Below are 24,545 nucleotides of genomic sequence, written 5' to 3'. Positions count from 1 at the left end.
GACGCATGTGTCATGGCTTTCACAGAAACATGGCTCACTCCTGAGGATCTGAGCACCAACCTAACTCTCACCGGCTTTGGAGTGCCAGTGAGGCTTGACAGGGATGCTGTTATCACAGGGAAATCCCAAGGGGGCGGGGTCTGCCTCTACGTCATCATCGGTGGTGCAAGAACAGCTGTCAGAGAGACAGTGTGTACCGAAGACATAGAGCTATTGTCTGTGTCCCTGCGGCCCCATTACCTCCCCCGTGAATTTCCCCAAATATTTCTTACTGTTGCATACATACATACATCCCAAAGTGAATGCAAAATCTGAAATCGATGAACACTTTTTATCAGTATGTCTCTTGCCCTACCAGACTTGACAAAACTATTGACTTATGCTATGGTACAGTAAAGGGTGCCTACAAGTCCATAGCTCTGCCCCCTCTTGGCTCTTCTGACCATAACATTATCCTCCTTCTCCCAACCTACAAGACACTGCTAAGGAGAGGGAAAATTGCCACTAAAGAGGTGGAGATGTGGACTTAGGATGCTACTGAGGAACTAAGGGGAACCCTCAAGTGCATGGATGGGATGTTTTCAAGCACTCTTCTTCAACTCTTGATGAAATGACTGAGGTGATATCATCCTATACTCTCCATTTGAAAAACTTAATCATCCCTACTAAACAGGTCAAGGTGTTTCCGAATAACAAACCCTGGCTGAACAAAACAGTAAAGGATGCACTGCATAGGAAACATTATGCTTTTCTCCATGGTGACGGCAAAGATAAGGCTGAAGCCAAAAAAGAAGTCAGATATGAAATTAAGAGGGCAAAACTACAATAAAAGCAAAATAGAGGGGAAGTTTCACAGTAACAACCTGAGGGCTGTATGGGATGGTATGAAGGCCATGACAGGCCAAGATCAGAAGAAGAATTTCGGGTCAGTCACGATAGATGGTTTCGACTCAAATTCAGAACTTGCAAATGCTTTGAATGATTTTTACTTCGTTTTAATGATGAACATGATTTTACTAAAGATCATTGTGATATCTTTGATTCCTTAAATGAGATTACCATCAACCCGCAGCTTACGATAAGTGCCATCTCTGTTAAACACATGTTTTCCAAATGTAATGTTAGAAAGAGCCCTGGGCCTGATATGATCACTGGCAAACTGCTAAAAGTCTGTGCAGATCAATTATGTGACATTCATTCTGCCACTCTCCCAGCATAAGGTTCCAGTGCCATGGAAGGAGTCTATTGTAGTCCCGGTGGCTAAAATCAAGTCTCCAAAGGAGCTTAGTGATCTGAGGCCTGTGGCCTTGACTTCAATAGTGATGAAGACTTTTGAGCAGCTGGTCATACAAATTCTTATGGAAAAGGTTCAGAACCAGCTTGACCCAATGGAATTTGCTCATCGGGCCAGCAGAGGGCTAGATGATGCAACCATCACTCTGTTTTATTACCTGTACAAGCATCTTGAGGGTACAAAAACACATGCTAGGCTTTTATTTCTAGATTTTTTCTTCAGCTTTTAATACAATCCAGCCACATATTTTAGTCAACAAATTATTGTCAGATTTTAATCTTGATGCTGGACTGGTGAAAGGGGTGCTGGATTTTTTAACTTGTAGGCCGCAGGTAGTAAGGGTTAATGATGTTTTCTCCCAGAAGCGGCTGTCATCCACAGGCTCACCACAGGGGTGTGTCCTGTCTCCTTTATTGTATATTCTTTATACAAATGATTGCAAGAGCAAATACACTGACAGGCAGCTTCTGAAAATTGCAGACGATACAGTCTTCATCAGCCTGCTCTAGGAAGGAGAGGTCGATCATGGTCGGGTCTTGGAAGACTTTGTAGAGTGGTGCGACGACCATTTTCTGAAGCTAAATGTCCTAAAAACTAAAGACATGGCCATTGACTTCAGGAAAAACTCTCCCTCTACTCTCCCAACCATCATTAAGGGCTCACAAGTAGAGACAGTAGAGCACTATAAATACCTGGGTACAGTCATTGATAAAAACTTGAATCATGACCTCAACACGTCTGCAATCTGCAAAAAGTGCCTGAAGAGACTTTATTTTCTGCGCAGACTTTTAATGTGGACAAGACGCTGATGGTTTTATTTTACAAATCTTTTATTGAGTCTGTTTTAACATTCTGTATTATTAGCTGGTACAGAAACCTCACTGTGCAGAACAAAAAATGCCTGCAAGATAATTGGCACACAGCAGCTTTCTCTGTCAGACATCTACAATCGGGGCTGCACGGTGGCGCAGCAGGTAGTGCTGTCCTCACAGCAAGAAGGTTGCCGGTTCGATTCCCAAGTCAGGTGGGGCCTTTCTGTGTGAAGTTTGCATGGTCTTCCCGTGCATGCGTGGGTTCTCTCCAGGTACTCCGGCTTCCTCCCACAGACCAAAAACATGCTCCTTGCATGTGGCCCTGCAATCAGCTGGCGATTGGCGGTGTACCCCGCCTCTCGCCCATTGTAGCCGGGATAGGCTCCAGCGCCCTGCAACCCCGAAAGGGATAAGATAAGATAAGATTTATACTTTATTCATAGCACACACATGCTACAGGGAGGAGGGGACTGTACACACGCCATGCTTTATGTGAAATTATTTTTCCGCGTTTGACCCATCCTCGGTCCGTCGTTCCTCCGCGGCAGACCAGGAGCGGTGGGCTGCCAGCCGATGCTGGTGCCCGCGCCCAGGGACCCATCCTTTTTCGTCACCGTCGTCACCAGGCAGTGATCTTCTTGCATGTTTTTAGTGGGGGTAATTAAGGAGGAAACCCCGGGTGAACACGGGGAGAACATGCAAACTCCACATAGAAAGGCCCCCTTTTTTCCTCGAGCAGCAGGCACTGAAGACATGGTGGAGGACACGCCACCAGCACCCACAGTGGGATTCGAACCGGGGACCTTCTAGCTGTGAGGCGACAGTGTTACCACTTGTGCCACCGTGCTACCCAAAGGCAGATAGGCAGTATAGATAATGGATGGATGGACATCTACAACCGACAAGTCTATAGGAAGGCACAGTCGATCTTGACCAGCACTGACCATCCACTTTTAGGAGAACTTGTTCTTCTTCCTTCTGGCTGGCGATATAGGTTCCCCAGGGTTAGAAGCAATAGGTTTAATTTTTTTTTATTCCAAGTGCAATGAATGTTCTTAATTTGCACTGAGTCTTGATGAATTCAAATTGTCTGCACTGTCTACAAGCACTCCATATGGTCCTGAGACTCAACTATTAGTATTGTTTTTATTCCTTTATAGATTTATTTTTCTATGGACAGCTTGATCTTATCTATTTTATGCATGGTTGTTGTGGTTGTGTTTGTTTTCGGCATTGTTTTGATTGCCTTGACTGTCCCTTGTATGTTGAACTGAACTGAACTGAACTGAACGTGCCACGAAGAATGCACCGACACTCTGAGGGCTGAATGTTAATGAACCACCTGTCCGGTCCAGACATCTAAAACGCATTTTGAGAACCCCAAATGTGCGTTCGATGACTGACTGAGCACTGCTGAAAACACAGTTGAAACCACGCTGCCTTCTTGTTGAAGATGTGATATATGGCGTCATCAACCACGTTTTCAGTGGATAGCCGTTATCACCTAGCAGCCACCCATACAGACGGGTGTCCCCCGAAAGACTGTAGGGATGCTAGAATTCGCCAGGATGAACGAGTCATGTGCCGACCCGGGGAAATTGGCACATACGTTTCACCTCGGTGAAACAGGGATGTCTGGTCAGTTTGAGTGATCATTATGCGTGTCAGGTCAGGCTGAGTGACCATTACGCGTGCCGAATGCGCTTGCGATGTGGTCAGATGAGATACTAATCAAAATATATAAATTTAGGTCTGATTGTATGTGCTGACTCAGATAGTTGCATTGAATCGTGGCTGTTGCTAATTATTGATCGTAGTGAAATGCAAGACACTGTGGAAACCTGCCTGTGAGGTATTGGCGACATGGGCGCATGACTCCGCCAGTTTACGAAAAGCCACTTGCCCAGCGATGCGCTGCAGAGTTGACCAGGACTGGGGTGGCAAGCTTTCAGTGCACTTTTACACCGGCAGCGCAGACCGAAATGGACCGAAAATCCAAATCCGCCGGCTGATTATGCAGACACCTCCCCCTACTGCGCCACAATGCCCATCCTGGCGTGCCTCTGTGTGCCTTGGTTTACCAAAATACCAAGTGGGCTGCGCGCCGGCCTGCACTGTACAAAAATACCACTGCGCGGGGTGCGCACCCTGCGCCCCACCAGTGGCGGGGACGAAAATAGAGCCCAGTATGTTTAGACTCTTAAGTAGATAACAATGCAAATATGTTTCAGGTCCAACTAGTTTAGTGATCATAGCTTGCACTAAGACAAAATGTAAGTTGCAATGCAAAATCTGTCTGATCTGAATTGAAGACAATTTAATACTTTTTAAGGACTTTAATTTGTTAAAAAAAAAAAAAAAATTATTGAAGACTTTTTAAGGACCCGCGGTCACCCTGCATTAAGATTGATTTATTAGGTTTGCCGTTATTTAGTTATATGACTAAAACAGGTTTTGCTGCTGATCTCCTCCTTAGTAGTGACAAGCCTAGCTTGCATGCTAGTCCTTCCGCCTGCATTAGTTAGACTGACAACTTGCAGTTAAATTTTCAGTACGTTGTACTCACCTTTTTCTTGGACGGGAGTTCCAGTTGCCGAAGTGTGTCCGAGTCTGATATCGCAAAGACTGCTGCCTTAATCCTCCAGTTTGGCCTTGTGCATAGTTAGCATTAGCGTTAGCTGCTTGTCCTGCTGAAGCGACTTGGAAGTTCGCAGGTCTGAAAATCTCTCTCATCTCACTTTCCACCATGCTGTGAGTAAAGTTTGGTGCAGATGAACCTGTCACCTGTCACCCAAGCAACGAGGATATGGATGCGATCGTTTCTGGGGATGATAAAATATTTCTTAAAACCCCAATGGCTTGTTGCACTGCTCGAGACTCCTCTCCACCTTCCATGCTGATTGTGACCTAAACGTGACCCGCCCGCTTGAGCTTCTCAGCCAATCACCGCGCAATAAATGATGGACTTCCTTTTCCACTATACTGACTTCCTTTTCCACTATACTCTCTCACACATACATGTATTCTTCTCACACATACATGTATTCTTCTCTCACATGCATATATTTTATTTGTACATATACATATATGCCTATTTATTTAGGAGAATGTATGTTCGTGCAAGAGTGACAATATATGCACGTGAAAGGAGAAGTTGTGTCTGCGTGAAAATGAAAATATATGTATGTGAAAGGAGAATGTATGTGTGTGTAAGGAGAATTTATGTGTGTGTGAGAGTGACAATATATGTATGTGAAAGGAGAATGTATGTGTGTGTAAGGAGAATTTATGTGTGTGTGAGAGTGACAATATATGTATGTGAAAGGAGAATGTATGTGTGTGTAAGGAGAATTTATGTGTGTGTGAGAGTGACAATATATGTATGTGAAAGGAGAATGTATGTGTGTGTAAGGAGAATTTATGTGTGTGTGAGAGTGACAATATATGTATGTGAAAGGAGAATGTATGTGTGTGTAAGGAGAATTTATGTGTGTGTGAGAGTGACAATATATGTATGTGAAAGGAGAATGTATGTGTGTGTAAGGAGAATTTATGTGTGTGTGAGAGTGACAATATATGTATGTGAAAGGAGAATGTATGTGTGTGTAAGGAGAATTTATGTGTGTGTGAGAGTGACAATATATGTATGTGAAAGGAGAATGTATGTGTGTGTAAGGAGAATATATGTGTGTGTAAGAGTGACAATATATGTATGTGAAAGGAGAATGTGTGTGTGTTCAAGGAGAATGTATGTGTGTGCAAGGAGAATATATGTGTGTGCAAGAGTGACAATATATGTATGTGAAAGGAGAATGTATGTGTGTGTAAGGAGAATATATGTGTGTAAAAGGAGAATGTATGCGTGTGAGAGAGAAAATATATGTTTGTGAGAGGCGAATATATGTGTATGAGAGGACCAGAATGAATTATGGCTTGTACGGCCCCTCATACCAGTCTCCTGCAGTCCTCATTGACATGTTTTGGTCATGTCCAAAATTAGCAGACTTTTGGTCTAAAATGTTTGACACTCTTCACGTGGCTTACAGTTGTGTGGTAGACCCAAATCCTCTTTCTGCCCTTTCTGGTATCCCACATGGCAACATTCTGTCAGCTGAAGCATAACATTCTAAGGCCTTCTGTACCTTGCTGGCCAGACGCTTGATTATGCTGAACTGTCCTATGACAGATGGATTAAGGAAGTTCTATATAATCTAAAGTTAGAGAGGCTAAGGTTTTCTTTCAGAGGCTCCATGAGGAATTTTGATAAAATTTGGAACCCCTTGCTTTCCATCATAGTTTCACTGGACACATGTTTTGGGGTTTTTGTTTTGTTTTGTTTTGTTTTGTTTTGTTTTGTTTTGTTTTGTTTTGTTTTTCTTTCCTTTCACATCATGTTTTGTGTTTTTTCCACTTCTGTATTGTGTTTGTCACCTGGAGACAGGTGGTGTCAGGGCTGGGGTCTCAAGAAGGAGATAGGGAGGGTGCATTGATAAAAGTAAATGTGAGCACAATTTCATGTTTTTCATGTGTCTTCACTCTGTGGACACTTTGTATTGTTGATGCTCAATAAAACATATCAATATTGTACAGTTAAAGTTAATGTTTTCATCCATGTGGTGGTCTCCTCACAAACTAATCCATCTTGCCAAGGTACAAGGCGACTACAAGGTAGTCACTGGAACAGAATACAAAAATGGTCCTCATTGCTTCATTATCATTATCTGTATTCATCAGTTCAATAAACCTTTCATTTATAAACAAGTCGTTTACATGGTTTGTGGTTTATGTGTATGAGGTATTATCTAGTGGCAACCTTGGAAGCTGAATAATGAAGCCTACATTAAGTGCCAGAAACTGCAGTTCCTCGAATGGCCACCATAGGCAGGCTTCAAAAGTGAGTCAATCCCCATTGACCCCCATATTAAAATTTACAGCAGAAATTAACATGTATACATCCTGGTATAAAAAACTGTTTTGTTGACTATAGATAATTTCCCCCCTACAGCTCCACCCATTCTCTTTACCCATTTTTAGCTTAGCTGGGAGTTTGGTGGAGTGATGCAGTGCAAAGATGGCATTCAGAAACCTATGGGTGACGGCACACAGACTATGTCCATGTCTTACAGTCTATTAGTATATTGGGTATATGGGTGGTCTATACGTCACGTCCAGATTGAGACCGAATTAATTGGCTATCATTTTTCCTTTTCTATTCGTGATGCTCCAAGATGAATTTGATGCAAAGTAAATTCTGTTACCCACTCTTGCTGCAAACAGATAAGAGAATGGTGTCATATGATGTTATGTGGCCCCTGGTATGTAGTTTGTGGATGACACCTGGGTAAAAATCAAGAGCCAGGAAATAGGCTGAACAAGTTCACTAAGGGGGAGATGAGTGGGAACCAACTCCCAATTTTGGACAAGGTGAAGAAAGAGGCAAAGTTTCAAGTGGAGTCAAGAGTTTCAAGAGTCATCCATACCGACAACATCAGGCTGACACTGTATCCATAACTTCTGAGGCTAGAGAAGAGGAACATAATCATATCAAACAAGCATTGAAATGTGATGATCCACAGTGTACATTTATCAAAACCCAATCCCAAACATCTCAAGAGCAATGTTGTATTTGCGGCCATGTGCAGTGAGGAGTCCAAAGAGCGCAAAGACCTATATACAGGGAAAACTAAACAGCCACTCAGGCAACACATCTCAACACAGACAAGCAAATTCCTTGCAGGGTCTCCTTACACATTTATACCAAAAGAAACATGGTTTTAGTGATCATGGGTGTTATGTTCAGTGGTGGTAATTAGGACTCAAATGCAGACTCAGATGCGAAATGACTGGTTAACAATTTATCGCACAACAGTGTTCTTTCAGATACTGGTGGGAGTGAATGTTCAGTGAGTGGCGAGGTAGATAGCTAGATAGTTTCACTAGAGAACACATAGGGTAGTCGACTATACCACTGAGGGGTGGAAATAATCTGGCGACGAGTTCTGTTTGCCATCTTTATCCCATCCAGGATTGTGATTGGGACCAGCTGTGTCAGGGCCAGCTCCCAAACCCCGCCAAACATCTACCAAAAGAGGACAAATGAAAAACAAGCCCCACACAACTACACGGAAAACCAAAAACACATACGTATCGCAAATCACCACACATGAGGTTCTTTCTTTTCAATTGTCCAATGATTTTGAATTAACTTTTTTTTAACCATTCACAATATCAATGTCTTAGAAAATGAATCTGTGTTAATCAAAAATAGCTGCTGTGTGAATAACAAACACTAAGCTTTTGAAGTAAGATACTCAAAGTCATCCTCTGCATCAGACTCTGGAATGTCATACAACGTCCCCAACTGCATACAAACCAGCAGCCTCCATAGAAACACATTCGTAAGGCAAAATAAGCTTTTTTTACTATTCTGACCTTAAGACTCCAAGGCAACATACTACAAACATGCCAAGACTCTCAGATCTTACACTGCATTGCTTGGGGCTCATCTGTCACTGCTTAAGCTTGAGATGCTCTAAAAGCACTTCTAAGTATGCAGCACTGACACACACACACACACACACACACACACACACACACACACACACACACACACACACTCCTATTGTCACACATCCTATGCCATGCAGAGCCCATGATGTAAATAGAATTAAAATTTAATGGAAGGAGTGACATTCCTTCGGATGAGTCTCTGTAACAGCTCTGCCTTTTGCGAACATCATGCCTGGTGCTTTAACTACTGAGTGGAAATGTCAATGTGTGTGAGTGATTTGCTGTCATTTTTCCAAGAGGCACTATGAGCTGTGAGCAGCAGGAAGTGTAAAGTTATGTCCACATTTATTGTGATACATTTTAAAACACAACTAAATGTTACCCTTTTGGTCTTCACACTAAGATGTGAAGGCCAAAGTAAGTAATACAAAACATTAGATTTGTAATGTGTGAGAAATCAAGGCCAGAACCCAAAAATGCAGAGTCACGAATCACCATTTTATTAAAAACAAAGTTCAACAAAAATCACCACGACGGGGAACTCAAAGTGCTACGAACAAAGCAGAAAAAACTCCAAAAGGGAGAGGCAAGACTTACACATGCTTGCAACAGAAAACATGCGGTAGACAAAACTCGCAGACAGCAATAATAAGTACAGCACACACACTGGAGATAAGCGAGGCACACGAGAGACACGGCTTGACTGAAGAATAGTCACAGGAGTGAGCGAGAGTGAAGCATAAGAAGCCAGCTAATTGCCGATGAGCTACTTGTGAGCCTCGCCCCCTAACCGGTGGCCCCACCTCCCTGCACCGAGCCTGCTGAGCAGAGGGGGAAAGAGAGTAAGGATTATTCAGAGCACAGGTGCCAAAACAGAGACTATGACAGGATTATGGGGACTGCGAGGTGGTTTTAAACTTTCTTAGTCTTGGTAGCAATAAGAATCACTGTAAGTATGGAAGTGTACTTGAGTATTAGAAGTTTAACACACTGAAGCAGAAGGTTTTTTATTTCTGTCTGTTTTTTGTTTTGTTTTTTTGTCAAGTAGGTTCCTGCAGGTGACTATATTTGGGCTTTATTAGTTGGAAAACACAATGTTTATATTCAGCAAACAATATTTAAGGTATCTATATTCATATTCTATATTGGGGCCATTTATCGTATGTATCATTTCAAACCCTGTGTAATATCTCTATTTACAATGAACTTTATTGGGCTGCAAATTACCCACTTAAATAGCGTATTAGGGAATGATTCCTGTTATTTTTGTTACATTTTAATTGCGGTCTAGCTTCAGTATTAATGTAATGCTTCATTATCTTCTTCGCTTGTAGAAATAGTTGCCTGAAGCCTTTCATGCAGTTGCCCATTTGACATCAGTAAGTGATAAGTGTTTGAATGAATTCTTCAGGAACAATCGAGAGATTCATATCACAAACAGTAATTTTATATTACACATAACTGCAAAACATATCAATGTACATTTCTCAGGTCTCTGCAGCCTCATTTGACTTAGCATTGTTCATCACATTTAGCAGACCAATGCTGCTTTGACAAATTGGGAAATGGCTCATGAACAATGCAGTAGAGGTCAATTAAATGAGCCAAAAAGTGAAAAGCCTTAGTTTTTTTCCTCTGTCCTGAGCTGTGTGTGTGTACCTGTTAATACTGGTTGTGACCAGGGGCGGACTGGGACAAGAAATCGGCCCTGGCATTTTGGACCAGACTGGCCCACCATTGGGTGTACCTATGTGTTTCAGGGAGGAAGAAAAAAGAAAAAGTAAAGATGAGAAATGATGGATCAGATGCTAACTCTTTCAAGATTAGTATTCAATAAATTGTGAAGTGACCCAGTCCAAAAGGATGAATGTAGCTGAACTCCTGAATGAACTTTGAACTCTGTGTGTGTATGTTTGAGAGAGAAAAAGAGAGAGAGATTTAATTATTGGTTAATCTTCAAGATAAAAATAGTAGCTTAGAAACTGAAAACTTAAGAGGGAGGATGACACATGAATGAGGGAGAGGGCTACACACAATGTCTTAAAAAAAATTGCGTATACAGGTATTATAAACTAACTAGAATGCAAACTAACCTGGCCATAGAACATTAGCCAAAAATATGTTACTGATGTTTTATCGTTGTCAGGGCTCATCGGCAAGGGGTTGGGTTGCTTCCCTCATTACAAGTGTTCTGAAAGCAGTCCATCTTACCGCAGGTTTGACTGCATGTCGCTGTGCAATGTCGCCACCACCACCACTGTCATCGGCCACGGGAGTTGATGAAGGCCCTGCCGTGGCAAACATAGCAGAATTTTTTGCGCATTTGGCAGCGCTGGCTTGAAGAGCCAGCTTCTTTTTCTCTCACAGTTTCTCTGCACCTCCTTTCCATTTTCTCTCCATTCTCGCAGATCCGAACACATTACGTTGCCGACGTAAAAGAGGGGAATTGTTTCATGATATTATTGGGCCAGGTGAGCCCTGTCACAGGTCAGTGAAGAAAATAACCTATAGGCCGCAGAACTGCGTGTGTTGAGGGGCGGTCAGTGTTTACAAACAATCTCTTGCACTGACTTTTTTTTTTTGCCGAACGCATTACGCCGCAGGGCCAAAGCTAAATGGTGTTTAACGATGTGATTGGGCCAGCCGAGTGTCAATCGGGCCAGCCAAGGGTCAATGGGGCCGCTGATCAACTGTCTGTATGGGCCGGTCAGACCAATATTTAAAATAAAATAAAAAAAAGTGGCCGACTGTCAGCCCAAATAGCACGTGGGCCCACCGGGCAAATGACCGGTATGCCAGATGGTCAGTCCGTCCCTGGTTGTGACCTGAACATTAATTGAACCTTGCTAATAGAGCCAATCACGAAGTGACTGTGTGTGACTTACTACAAACATTAATGAAACGTGGTGATGGAGGCATAGCTAGACACTGCACTAATAGTTAGACCAGTGGTCAGATCAAACACTGAGGATGCAATTAGTTTTTCTGCTTTACTTATTCAGAAGTTTTCCCAGAACTCTTTCATTCATCATTTCTTTTCCCTACCCTCTCCTTATCCTGCTCATCATCTCCTCTGTGTTTTACTAGGCACCGGACCCCCTGCAGACCGGACTGTAGTCATCGAGGAGTTTCGCTACCTGTCCCAGAAGCTCTTTGTGTCTGTGTCTGTCTGTGCTGGGTTGGGGATCCTGCTGGGAATTATCTGCCTCACCTTTAACATCTACAACAGCAATGTCAGGTAAAAAAGTTTACTTTTACGAGAAGACAATCAAGATCAATGCACAGTGTGTGACAAAAGCCGCAGGAAATTATTACCTAAAAGTGTAGTTCCACAGAGGTCAAAGGAGTGTTTAAGCATATTTTGGCTCATGTTTTGTTTTGATGGTCCACACACTCTGCTCTAATCAACCTTGTGAAACAGCTCTGAAAAGCATTGTACACTACCAGCCCAACACCAAACAAGAAATCGACACAACTAGAGAGTAGCTATTGACCATAGTGGAGCAAAATTTCAGGTAAAAGAGAGTGAATTTTAACTTAAGCCCTTTCAGGTATGAAATATGTGACATTGCTGACTTCATCCACCTGTGAAAGTGATGACTTTTTGACATTTAGATGTATGAAGTTTTGTAACTAATTTCGGGAACAAAGACCATGCCCCGAGCACATCCCATTCCATTTCCACACAAAGTATCTGAGCTCACCTTATTCATTCATTTCCTCATCGACTCAGTCTTCGCACAACATGTGACAAACAAGCATTATAGCAAATCGCTCAATGACGTCTCCCACAGCCAAAGAAGCCCAGCCATCCACATCAGCCCTCTCTGAGGGCCAGGTCATATCAAAGCTCTAGAGCTCAAAGCTGTCTCATCCTCTCCCCCTTTCCCCCAAAATTCACAACAACCTGAGCACATGCATCCCTCCATCCCAGCACCCTTCCCTCTTCTCTTAGGTCTATCCCATCTTCTTCAGCCACCTCACCTCCTCCCACCTCAATACTGGTCAGCACAGCCACTCAGACCGCTCCCTCAACAGCAATACACAGTGGCGCCATCAGCCAAGCCCCATAACATTGTGATGGCTTGCTGTCCAAACATTTCTTGTCATTCATTTTTTTTCTTGTCTAAAAATGATGAATATATATTACATCATGTACATGTAGCAAGTATCTTTGCATTCCAAGCCACTGGACGCCCGCAACAACCAAGGAACTTACTGGGGAATCTCAGCCATCTTCTGCAGCCTGCCCCCCGCAGCTACCCCACCATCCATCGCCAACAAACTCTGCTGGATCTCAACTAAAACCCCTCTCCTCAGACAAACGGAAGGTCTCAACACATCCATAGAATCCTCAGCATCATCCTCAACTCTGTCTTAACCCTAGCATCGCTGCAGACAGAGAAAAATGAATAAACTAATCAATAATAATAATAATAACCAACGTATATATTCCACAGATTCCCTTACTCATTTCAGATTCCCTCTGGCTCACAGATGCACCAAACACTAACTCCTTTCTCTGCTAGACCACCTCAACAATTTCATCCGCATCATTCCTCAATGTTGATGCTTTTCTTACACCTCCTTTCCATTGCCTCCTCTGTTCCATCTCTCCATGGTCTCACCACGCTTTACAGTGCGCGCAAATGGAGTTAAAGCCATGGCACAAGTTCTGTCCCCATGGATCTCTTTCTTCTATGACAACCACGTCACCAAGCCAGAAGACATCCACTTGTTCACAGATGCAGCCCCTTCCGTCGGCTTTGGTGGCTACCGTGGCAGCAGGTGGTTCTCAACGACCACCTGAATTTACAACTCTTACTCCCTCCTTCACCATCTGTGAAATGTACCCAGTCATCATAGCAGCCATTCTTTGGGGGCACAACTGGTCCAAGAAGACCAAAGACTCCAACAACAACAGTTCATCATCCATGTGTTACGGCCACCGACGTTCCTCCCCCTTTTTTTGTCTAACACACCGTGCTTCTGAGGAGTGTGTGCGAAGCAGGCGGAGCAGATCTCAGCGCGGGATTGGCTCGTTTTGGAGGTGTGATCTCCCTCCACCTCCCACCTCCCACTGTCAGCTGTCCACTCCCTGGATTGGTGCAGTATTGGGGCCCGTTCACCAGTCACCAGGCGCCAATCGAGGACGGGATGCTGAAAGGCTTGAGTGGACCGGCACTCCAGGCAGCTGAAGAGCAGCACGCCAGACGTGTCATTTTGTGCAGACGTTTTCGTTTATTGTGAAACTGAGAGGCTTTCTGAATTTTGTGAAGGACTGGGCCAGGGCTAGCTTCAAAAACTGATTATTAATAGTGCCACTGGTAGTGGAGATTTTTTGTTTAGAGCACATTAGGAGGAAGGGTGCTGAGCTGCTGTTTTTGTTACATTTTAGTTAAGCGGGGGGAGGGGGGGGGGTTGGATTGTTTTTTTGTTTTTTTTGGTTAATTACTGTAGCTCCAGAGAGTTCTCTTTTGATTGATTGTTGATTGTTTTGATTGTTTTTTTTTATTTATCAGCACTCGTAGGCCCATTTCCTTTAGAGTTGCCTCTGGTTTTTGTTTGTACATATCATTTTCCTTACCTTTAAAATAAAAAACTTTGCTTTAAGCAATTACATCTGGTTTATGTTGCTTCCCTTTTTTCCATCACGAGCTAGCACTGTAACACATGCCTTCCACATCCCAGGCCACAAAAACATGTTTGCTGACTCACCTTCCTGTTTCTCATTCCAGAATACTCACACAATTGCTGCCAGCCTCTTACCCCTTTCTGATTCATCCTCAAGATTAAAACTTTCACTGTACAAGTCTTCATCACTAAAATTAAGTTCCTAACAAAATTGTCAATGGGGGCATCCCTCCTCATCCCACTCTTGCATCAGCAAAGGTCTCTGCAAGGCTGAACCACACTCTATGTCTAAACGTTTGCCCCTCACCTCAGACCTCCTTGTTCTCTGCATCACTACACCCTGCTCAAGTTATCTGTCTCCATTCCTAGACAAAGTCTCAGAATCCATGTTCCTATGTTCTTTGGCCTTCTACACTGCACACAGTTCGGCCACTGTCCTCTGCTATCAACCACCTCGACATGCAGCTATGTCTCGACAACTCCATCCATTCCTCTGACTCTAGCGTACCAAATCTTATACAGCTAGACTAACCAATCTTGTTTACCTCAACCCATCACATCTATCTATGACTACATAAACTAAGACTAGCTCATCAAGCTTCCCCAAGATCCTCTGATGGTCTCAGAAACAGGCCACATAGCCTGTGATTTCAACACCACCTCTGGCAAAAATCTTATCCAGATCTGGAAGACACTCTGGACTTCACAGTGAAGTGAGGCTGAAACTCTGACATTTGTTCTGAATTGAGGGAAACAAAACAAATTCTCATGTTTGAGACACTGTTCAGAACAGTTGTTGATAGTTTTACCTGACAAAGGATGTGATTAGAATCAGTTATAAATAATCAGTGTTAATTGATTCTGCACTGGAGGTGCCATTTACTGGCAGGTAATCCCTGACCACATTATCAAATTCTCGGCTGCTGCTCTCTCCACACCTGACATACATCTGCAGTGATCTGACAGACATCAGAAATGCCCATGAGCAGCTTTTCTCTTGAAGTTCCCTAGGGGCTTTAACTGAAAATCCAACAAAGATGTTCAAAGATCTTCCCCACACAGGCTCAGGAGGTACAGCAGTCATCCACTTATCAGGAGGTTGGTGGTTCAATCCCTGGTGTTGGCAGTCTACCATTCCCCAAACACCTTACCTAAAACCCCTCTTCTTTTTCTCTGTCCCTTGTCTCTTTTTTGAATACAGGAACCAATTTAGCTTAAAATCTGAGACCATCCGAAGAAACAGCTCCCCCACCAAGAGCCTCAACTCCCCCGATTCCATCCTGTCTCCACACCGGCATCTTACACTGGTCCATGGTCATACTCCATCCATCCATCCATGACCCAGATCTCTCCCTTCATCTTCTCATCCCTCACCATTCTTCCCCAACTCCATCATCCCTCTACCCTCATCCCTCCTTCCCTTCATCCCTTGACCCTCATCCCTTCATCCCCATCAACCTTTCACCCCTCATCCCTCGTTCCTCATCCCTCCATCCCTCACCTCTCATCCCCTCATCCCTCGACCCTCATCCTACCTTCTCTTCATTCCTCATCCCTTCATCGCTCACCCCTCTTCCATTCATCTGTTGGAGAATTAGGTCATTAAACCTTTGGGTTTTTAATGTTTGCACTCGTTAACATAAAAAGGGGAACCAACTCTCCTCAGCTCAGAAGGATTTTATTTATTATTTTGTTTTAGTGCTGATTTAATTATAATTAATACATTAATGGTAGATCACTCTCATCATCTGAAGCATAAGTTCTTGATACAGTGATTGTCTATTTCCATTTTAAAAGGACAGTGTCTGACGGCTTAAATGAAAAGTATTATTTATTTGACACAATAATGAGAATGGATATAAATAATGAATTATACGATGGATAAGATGGATGATATGATGTAACACAAACAACTGGATGAAGAAGCTGCAACAAAATGGCTCTGACCCAGACACATGGGTTCAGGCTGGCTGCAGGACTTCGGTCCAAAGAGGTTGACGGCTGTATGGCAAAACTTCTCGGTTAATAATAAAGTTGAGAATCCTTTCGATGGCCGGTTGAAATATCTGCGAAAATATTATTACGTGATTACCCTAACGGTTAAAGAAAAGAAGAGTTCAGTTTTAACTTTGAAAAAGTTAGGTGGGTTAAAGTGACGAGCAAAAGTAGACAAAAGACAACCGACAAGCAAAAATTGAAGTTAAAAAAAACTAAAGAAAGACTGAAGTGCAGAAGAAGTGAAGTGACTAAAGAATTACAGAAAAGAAAGTAAAGAAGTAAAGAGTCAAGAGACAAAGAGAAATGAACGTTTGCCGAGGGCTGCGGGGCATATACCCTCTGGGGGCTCCAGGCCTTCTCTCACTTTAGAATGATTTTGAATTTACAGGAGAACGCTGTTATTACATCATATAGAGAGAAAACATTTACTAACGATTGCGTATGATGGACTCATCTGCTTCTCACTATGGTCAATCACAAAGTTTAAATGATCAAATTTCAATCACACATCAACATTGTTTACAACATGTATGTTGACACCAATATACATGCATCAGACATATTTCATTGATTAATGGCAACATTCCTCAATACTAATACTAACTCATATGATGACTAATAGTATGACTAACTAATAGAACAAAGAAAGAAGGAAAGGTAGATGATATTTGCCGAATTGAGCACTACTTATTATAATTGTCTCATGTCAAATATCTTAAACCTAACTGCTACTAGTCTCTAGATGGCAGTATGGTTCCATGGCAGAAACCCAGACAAACATGCTTATGAGAGTTAAGATCATAGTTTTGTCATTTTACAAGCTAGAAACACGGGAAAAACATTGATACTATACAAATTGTGAGTTTAGTGCTGTGAGAACATCCAAAGTTGAATTAAACATATTGTTTGCATTACCCTGATGTGGTAGAAAAGAAAGCAGACAGACACACAAAACAGTTTGCTACAGGAATGTCTGATTTACAACTGTGTGATTCTTGAGGCCTTTTGGAGAACTGTTAATTGTCCATCCTGACGGTTTTAACGCCTTCATCTGGTGTGGAGCTGGAAGAAAGAATTAGCATCTCCATGAAAACAGTTTAACTAATAGATAACCCTTTGTAGTTGAAAGGTCTTTCCACCCCAGCTCTTCTGAAGGAATGCGGCAGAAAAGGTGAATTGGATGTCTCTGGTTCTCCTACACATCCCTTTATCCTTCCTTCCCTTTGTCCTTCGACCTTCATCCCTCCATTCATTCATCCCTCGACCCTCATCCTAATGTATTATCCTTCATCATCTATGCTCTCCTCTGTCCATGATACACATTAAACCATTATAAATTGCTGTGGTTTTTGGTTGTAAGTGAAAGGCATCTTTTATGTGACTGTTCCTTCTAGCTCTAGTCAGTTATTGCAGGACATTTATGGAAAGAGACATTTATGTAAAGAGACAAAGTGCGCCACACTTACAATACTTAGGAAGAATGTTTTCTGAACTTTCAAAGGCTGCATCACTAACGCGTTTGGAAACGTATTTCGCATTGAGGCAGTAATTAATGACCACCATAAGCAGTGAATCCTCTGATACATTTTTGCACCAATTTCATCATTTAACATTACTGGAGTGCTTGTGCAGTTTTGACATGCATGCATGCATTTAGAACAATAAAAGAATAAGAGGTAGAGATTAAGATTTTTTGAATGGACGGAGGTGATGTCTGAATAGGCGAGTCTTCAGCCTGCAACAGAAGATGTGTAGTTTCTGCTCTCCTGATGTCAGTGGGGAGCAAAGGGACAGCCAGGGTAGCAAACAGTGATTTTGTTGAGCAGTAGTTGGATCCCCCTCATAATGAAAAAGGTAGTAGCAGAGGGCAATGATTTGGCTGAGGTGTATGGTTTGACCATGTAGGATGGGCCTGAATCATTCACAGCATGGTAGGCAAGATGCAGTCTCTTGAATCACTATATGAAGCTATAGATGAGGCATTGCTTGTCAGAGTATTATTGTGGTTGGGTATGTTTGTTTGTTTGTTTGTTTGTGTGGGGGGGGTAGCTGCGAGGGGAGAAAGTTTTTATAGACTGATCTGATGTGAGAAGAATCTCTTCAACAACTCAAAATTGGTTCTTTCACAGTGTTTCCTAGTTTATTCAATTTAATTTGTCCATAAGGGATGTTAACTGAGGGCAGCTGTGGCTCAGGAGGTACAACAGTCTGGTTCAATCTCTCGCCTCTGTAGTCTACATGTTGAAGTATGGGCAAGATACTGAATCCCAAATTGCTGTGCCATCGGTGTGTGAATGGTTAAAGCTCGTAATGTGTATGTGGTGTCCTACCATTATATGAATGTTTGTGACTGGGTGAATGCAGACTTGTGTTGTAAAAGCACTTCGAGTGGTTGTCGGACTGCATTTTGGAGGAATCTATGTCATATTCACAGAGCTCAGTTGAATGTTGATAGTGACTCCAAAAAAGGCATGAATACAGACTTACTGCGCTTTATATTGCTGACAGACAGCTAATCTTCTGGTGGCAGTCTAACTCTGACAGCAGGAGAATGACATTGAGGAGATTTGAATATCTGTATATGTGCCCTGGGAGACAGAACCTTTGACAGACACAAATATCCCTCTGTGCATGGTAGGGTGAGTGGAAATGTGTTGGAGCAGGACTGTCAAATTAATTTTTTCACTGTGAACCCAAGCCTGAATTCTATAAAGCAGTGTGTGTGTGTGTGTGTGTGTGTGTGTGTGTGTGTGTGTGTGTGTGTGTGTGTGTGTGTGTGTGTGTTTTTGTTTGTTTATTGTTATTATATATTTTTTTTATTTATTTATTTATTTTTTATTTGATATTTTTACACTGAGAAGGACCAAATGTCCTCATTAGCATATAGACAAGGTAAACTCGAGAAAATGAGGATGGTCAGCTGCAAAGGTAAAATGGTGTGGTGTCAGTGGAGGAGAAAGCTGTGATAGCAGTTGAAATGCCAGTAGTAGACTAAGAAATGTAAATAATTGACATTTCAGGTGATACATAACCACTTGATACTAGTTGAAGCGTAAGTGATTAAAGCAGTTGAAATTTCATTTGAAGTGGAAGTGTTGGTATGTAAGCACTTACAGCAGTCAATATCTCAGTGTAAGTGGAAGACTTGATATATTTCAACTATTTGTTGACAAAATCACCTATACTTATACATACTCGAGGCATGTGTTGCTGTTGAAAGCCACATTAGAAATTTTATTTTTTCTCTCCAGCCTATGAGAAAACTTCTTTGTTCTAGTTCTAGTTTTTACGTATCGGTCTCCAAAGCCTCACTGTTTATGTAAGAACCATTTTATACCAATGTTACTTTTATTTTATTTCTGATTTGAGATGTACCTTCTTGTGTAGACCTACATATCCTATTCATTGGACCAAGGGTGGGCAAACATTTTTAGCTCAGGGGCCACATTGACCTTTAAAATTTGACAGACGTGCCGGGCCAGCACCAGATGCATACATATCAAACATAAACATAAAAAAGGCATTACAGTGTTAATATCTACATTCACTTTTAGTGGGAACAGTGTTGTTGATCACCCTTTTTTGCCAGTGCATCAAACTGTGGTGTTAGTTTTGTTGTGGCAATTTTCAGAACAGATCTGAGGTGTTCATCACTCAACTGGGATCTGTGGGATGCTTTGTTGGTGTTCATCACACTAAAAGTCTGTTCAGACACATACGTAGAGCCAAACAACACCAGCATCCTCTGTGCCATCTTCTGGATGTTTGGAAATTTGGCTGCACTTAATGAAGCATAAAACTCATCCAGTTTAAGAGAGTTGAATTTCTGCTTTAAGACGGTGCCACATTGGAAATCAATCAGTTCCAACTGCAACTCCTGTGGCACCGTTTCAGGGTCTTGTGTAAAAGGACATGACACCAGCTGAAGTGGCTTGTTAGTTTTCCCAAAATGAGAGAAACAATGGTAAGGCAAGGCAAGGCAAGTTTATTTGTATAGCAATATTTGTATAGGGCGAAGATGGCGCCTGTGGTGGCAAGCCGTCAGCCTCGTCTCCCTCGTCTGCTCCACATATTGTTCGCAGTTACCATACTGCTTTGTGTATTTTGCCAAGATGTCTCCACTTTGATTGTCTATAATCGCCAGGCTCTTTTTAACATTAAAGCTCTCAGTGAGTCGCTATTACTGTCCAAGTCCAGACTGGGAAAGCAACACACTAGTCTCCCACCTGTGCTTGCTGATATCCCTGTGTACCTGCTCCGTCTCCCCTGCGCTCCTCCTTGGAAAAAGCACTTCAGAAGACGCGGAAAACGAGGTGGTGTGATCGTGAGATTCAAGGCCTACCTGGCGGCCTCCTCTGGAGGATCTGATCCTCGTCTCCTCCATGTCGGATGCCATCTCCCTGCGGTGAAGCGCTCGCTACGCATGAGGGGCTGCCAGATCCATCCTATCCTTCCCGAGCTGCTGCCTCCGCTGACGGGATTGACTCCTCTGATCGCCGGCTTCCCGACGCTGCCCAACCTGTGCCTGGCCCTGGTGATGTTTCCTGCTACTCCCTCTAACCTGGCCGTGGAGGTTCCACGCCGGTGCTGCCAGCTCCGGGCCCACAGAGGCGGCGTTACACCTGAGCTCCTTCGGCCGCTGAAACGCGCTGCGTCACCGGCTACTGAGGAGCTCAATCTTCACATGGCTTTACTAAATACTAGGTCACTAGTAAACAAAACGTTTTTATTGAATGACTTCTTCACCTCACAGGATTTGGACTTTATGCTCCTGACAGAAACTTGGCTTCGGGATGGTGAGTGCAAACCACTTTCTGAGCTCCTTCCTCCCGGCTGTCTATTCCTCAGCTCCCCTCGGAGCACCGGCAGAGGTGGCAGTCTGGCCTCAGTGTTCAAATCCAGTTTTCAGTGCCGTCCTATCCCATCTGTTACTTACTCCAGCTTTGAACTGCAAACTTTTGAGCTTCAACCCTCCTCTTTCTCCACTATGTTTGCGGTTGTTTATCGGCCTCCAAAATTCAATAAGGACTTCACATGTGACTTTGCAGACTTTCTGTCAGGTGCCACTGTGAAATATGACCACTTTTTAATTTCTGGAGACTTCAATATTCATGTCTGCTGTGAATCAAGACCACTGGTCAATGATTTCTTAAACCTCATTGAATCGTTTAATCTTGTTCAATGTGTTAAAGACCCGACTCACGAGAAAGGGCACATTTTAGATTTGGTTTTATCATATGACTTACCTGTGTGTGTAACTGAAATTTGTGAATCGGCGTGTATCTCTGATCATCTGCCAATGCTTTTCACTGTTTCAGTCCCTTGCTTTCGGGCTAAGCCCTGTGCTTCTACGCGTTGTCTCCGCACAATTAACCCTCAAACTGCTTCGCAGTTTTCAGTCATGTTTAACGACTATATCATTTCTGGTGATATACTTCTGGATGACAATTACGCTTTCAACCCTGAAGAACTTTTAAGCAATTTTAATTCAACTTGCGCAGATATCCTTGATTCTGTTGCACCTTTTAGATTAAGGCGTACAAAAGCATTCTCAGAACCATGGCTTAACGACTCCACATGCACTCTCAGGCGCTCATGCCGGCGCGCTGAGATAAAGTGGAAAGATGGATAAGCTCCATGTCTCTAAAGAAGCTCTTCGTGAAAGCCTGTTTGTCTACCAGAGTGCTGTTAAAACTGTTAAAATGGAACATTTTTCCAACCTTGTCTCTTGTGATAGTCACAAGCCCCAGGTTCTTTTTAATGTCTTTAACTCCCTTGTAAATCCTTGTGACAACTCTCCAGTAGTCCCCTCACTCACCCTCTGTGAGAGTTTTCTCAAATTTTTTATTGAAAAAATATCTGCTCTTAGGCCATCTGCCTTCTCTTCTGCAGGCCCTAGCTCTGATCTCACCATTCCTCCTTTACATGCTGTTTTTGATCAGTTTGAACCTGTATCCCTCCCTTCACTGGCCAATGTTGTTAAGCATCTGCGACCTACGAACTGTCCCTCTGACAACATTCCCTCTCGTCTTTTTAAAGAGGTATTCAGTACGGTGGGCTCTGTTGTTCTTTTATTTATTAATTCCTGCCTTAGCTCTGGATGTGTTCCAGCTGCTCTCAAACATGCTGTTGTGTAGCCTCTTATCAAAAAGAAAAATCTGGACCCATCTGTGCTGTCCAACTTCAGGCCAATCTCTAAACTGCCATTTTTGTCCAGAATTTTAGAGAAAGTGGTTTTTATTCAGATCCAATCATTCTTGGTGGCCAATGATATCTATGAGAAGTTTCAGTCTGGCTTTAAACCATGTCATAGCACTGAGACAGCACTGCTGAGAGTTTTTAATGATCTAATGGTAACTGTTGACTCAGGAAAACCTGCTATCAAATCAAATCAAATCAAACTTTATTTATATAGCACTTTTCATACATAATAAAATGTAACACAAAGTGCTTCACAGGATTTAAAAACAATAGAAATCAAAATAAAGCAACAATAAAAACCCATCCCTCCCACCCTCCGTATGTACAAGCACCCACCCTCAACTACATGCATACACACATGCACACATGCGCACATACACGCACATACATACACACAAACACACACACACACACACACACACACACACACACACACACACACATTCTTACTGCAGACGATGGCAGGGGTAACGAGACATGGCACGGCACTAATGACTGAGGAAAAGGCCACCTTTCGGGTCGTCCACACCGAGAGACATCAGGGACTGTGAGCACAGGGGGCACCCGCACCCGGGCCCACCCGAGCCCGACAGACCGGTGGGCCCCACACCAAGGTAGGGAGTCCCCCAACCAGCCGGGCCAAGAGGGCCCGAGGACAGCCCCCCCTGCAACAGATCAGACACATCTCTCAGTGTGGAGGACCCGCCGAGGAAACACTGGAATTAAAAAATAAATAAATAAATAAGTTGAAAAAATAAATAAATAAATAAACATTTAAAAGAAGAAAAGTTCATAAGACAATAAGTAGAGTAGATAAGATAGAGTAAAATAATACAATATATAAAACATGAACATTGAGTGAAATGAGATGAGTAAAGGAATAAAAGGAATAAATAGTAAATAAACTATAAATGAAAGCTATAGATAAACTAGTAATAAACTGAGTAAATGAAATAAATAGTAAATAGTCATGTCGTAAGAACATACAACTAAAATATGATAAGATAAGAAGCCTGATTAAAGGAATGAGAAAAATCAGACATATCAATTAAAAGCCTGGTTAAAGAAATGAGTCTTGAGCCTCTTTTTAAAAACATCAACGGTCTCTGCGGCCCTGAGGTTCTCCGGCAGGCTGTTCCACAGTCGGGGGCCATAATGACTAAAAGCCGCCTCCCCATGTGTTTTAGTTCTTACTTTTGGTATGGTTAAGAGGCCGGAGCCGGAGGACCTCAGGGTCCGCGAGGGTTGATATGGTAAAAGAAGGTCAGATAAATAAGAAGGCCCGAGACCGTTAAGACATTTGAAAACTAATAAAAGAACCTTAAAATCTATCCTGAAACGCACGGGGAGCCAATGCAGCGATTTTAAAACTGGTGTAATGTGCTCCCGCCCTCTGGCCCTCATCAGCACGCGAGCGGCCGAGTTCTGTAGTAGTTGAAAATTTGAAGTACTCTTTTTGGGAAGACCAGAGAGCAGGGCATTACAATAATCTAAGCGACAAGAGATAAAAGCATGCATCAGCACCTCCGTGCTGGCCTGAGAGAGAAACGGGCGGACTCTGGCTATATTCTTAAGATGGTAAAAACCTATCTTTGTTATGTTTTTGATGTGTGGAATAAAAGTAAGCTCAGAGTCAAAAATCACGCCCAGATTTTTTACAGAATGTGTCGGTTTAAGATCTTTTAGTTTTGGTAAAAGTTTCTCTCTCTGGCCTTCAGGACCAATGACTAAGACCTCTGTTTTGTCCTGATTGAGCTGAAGGAAATTTTCTGCCATCCATGACTTGATGTCTAAAATACAGTTAAAAAGGGCATCAATAGGCCCTGTGTCATCAGGAGACACGGCAATGTACAGTTACGTATCATCAGCATAACTATGGAAGCTGATGCCATGCCTCCTGATGACGTCCCCGAGGGGTAGCATGTACAGATTAAAAAGAGTTGGACCTAAAATTGACCCCTGGGGAACCCCACACTTGATCTCATGGGTACCTGAGGAACATGCATCCCAACTTACAAAGAAGTGTCGGTCAGTGAGGTATGAGACGAACCAGTTAAAAGCAGTACCGGAGAGGCCGACCAGGTGCCTCAGTCTGT

The 24,545-nt window shown here is 42.8% G+C and overlaps 1 protein-coding gene across 3 annotated transcripts in view; it reads left to right on the top strand.

Moving 5' to 3' along the window:
• gabbr1b (gamma-aminobutyric acid (GABA) B receptor, 1b) overlaps positions 1–24,545 on the top strand; it is a 248,522-nt gene that overhangs the window by 142,369 nt on the left and 81,608 nt on the right. For all 3 annotated transcript variants that reach the window (XM_070984005.1, XM_070984003.1, XM_070984004.1), the window contains one exon: positions 11,704–11,854. In XM_070984005.1, coding sequence (XP_070840106.1) covers positions 11,704–11,854 — 151 coding nt within the window. The remainder of the gene's footprint in view (positions 1–11,703; positions 11,855–24,545) is intronic.

This window comes from Chaetodon trifascialis, chromosome 17, assembly GCF_039877785.1.
Source record: "Chaetodon trifascialis isolate fChaTrf1 chromosome 17, fChaTrf1.hap1, whole genome shotgun sequence".
NCBI lineage: Eukaryota > Metazoa > Chordata > Actinopteri > Chaetodontiformes > Chaetodontidae > Chaetodon > Chaetodon trifascialis.
The sequence above is the reverse complement of the archived record's forward strand: the minus strand, read 5'-3'. Positions and strand labels throughout refer to the sequence as shown.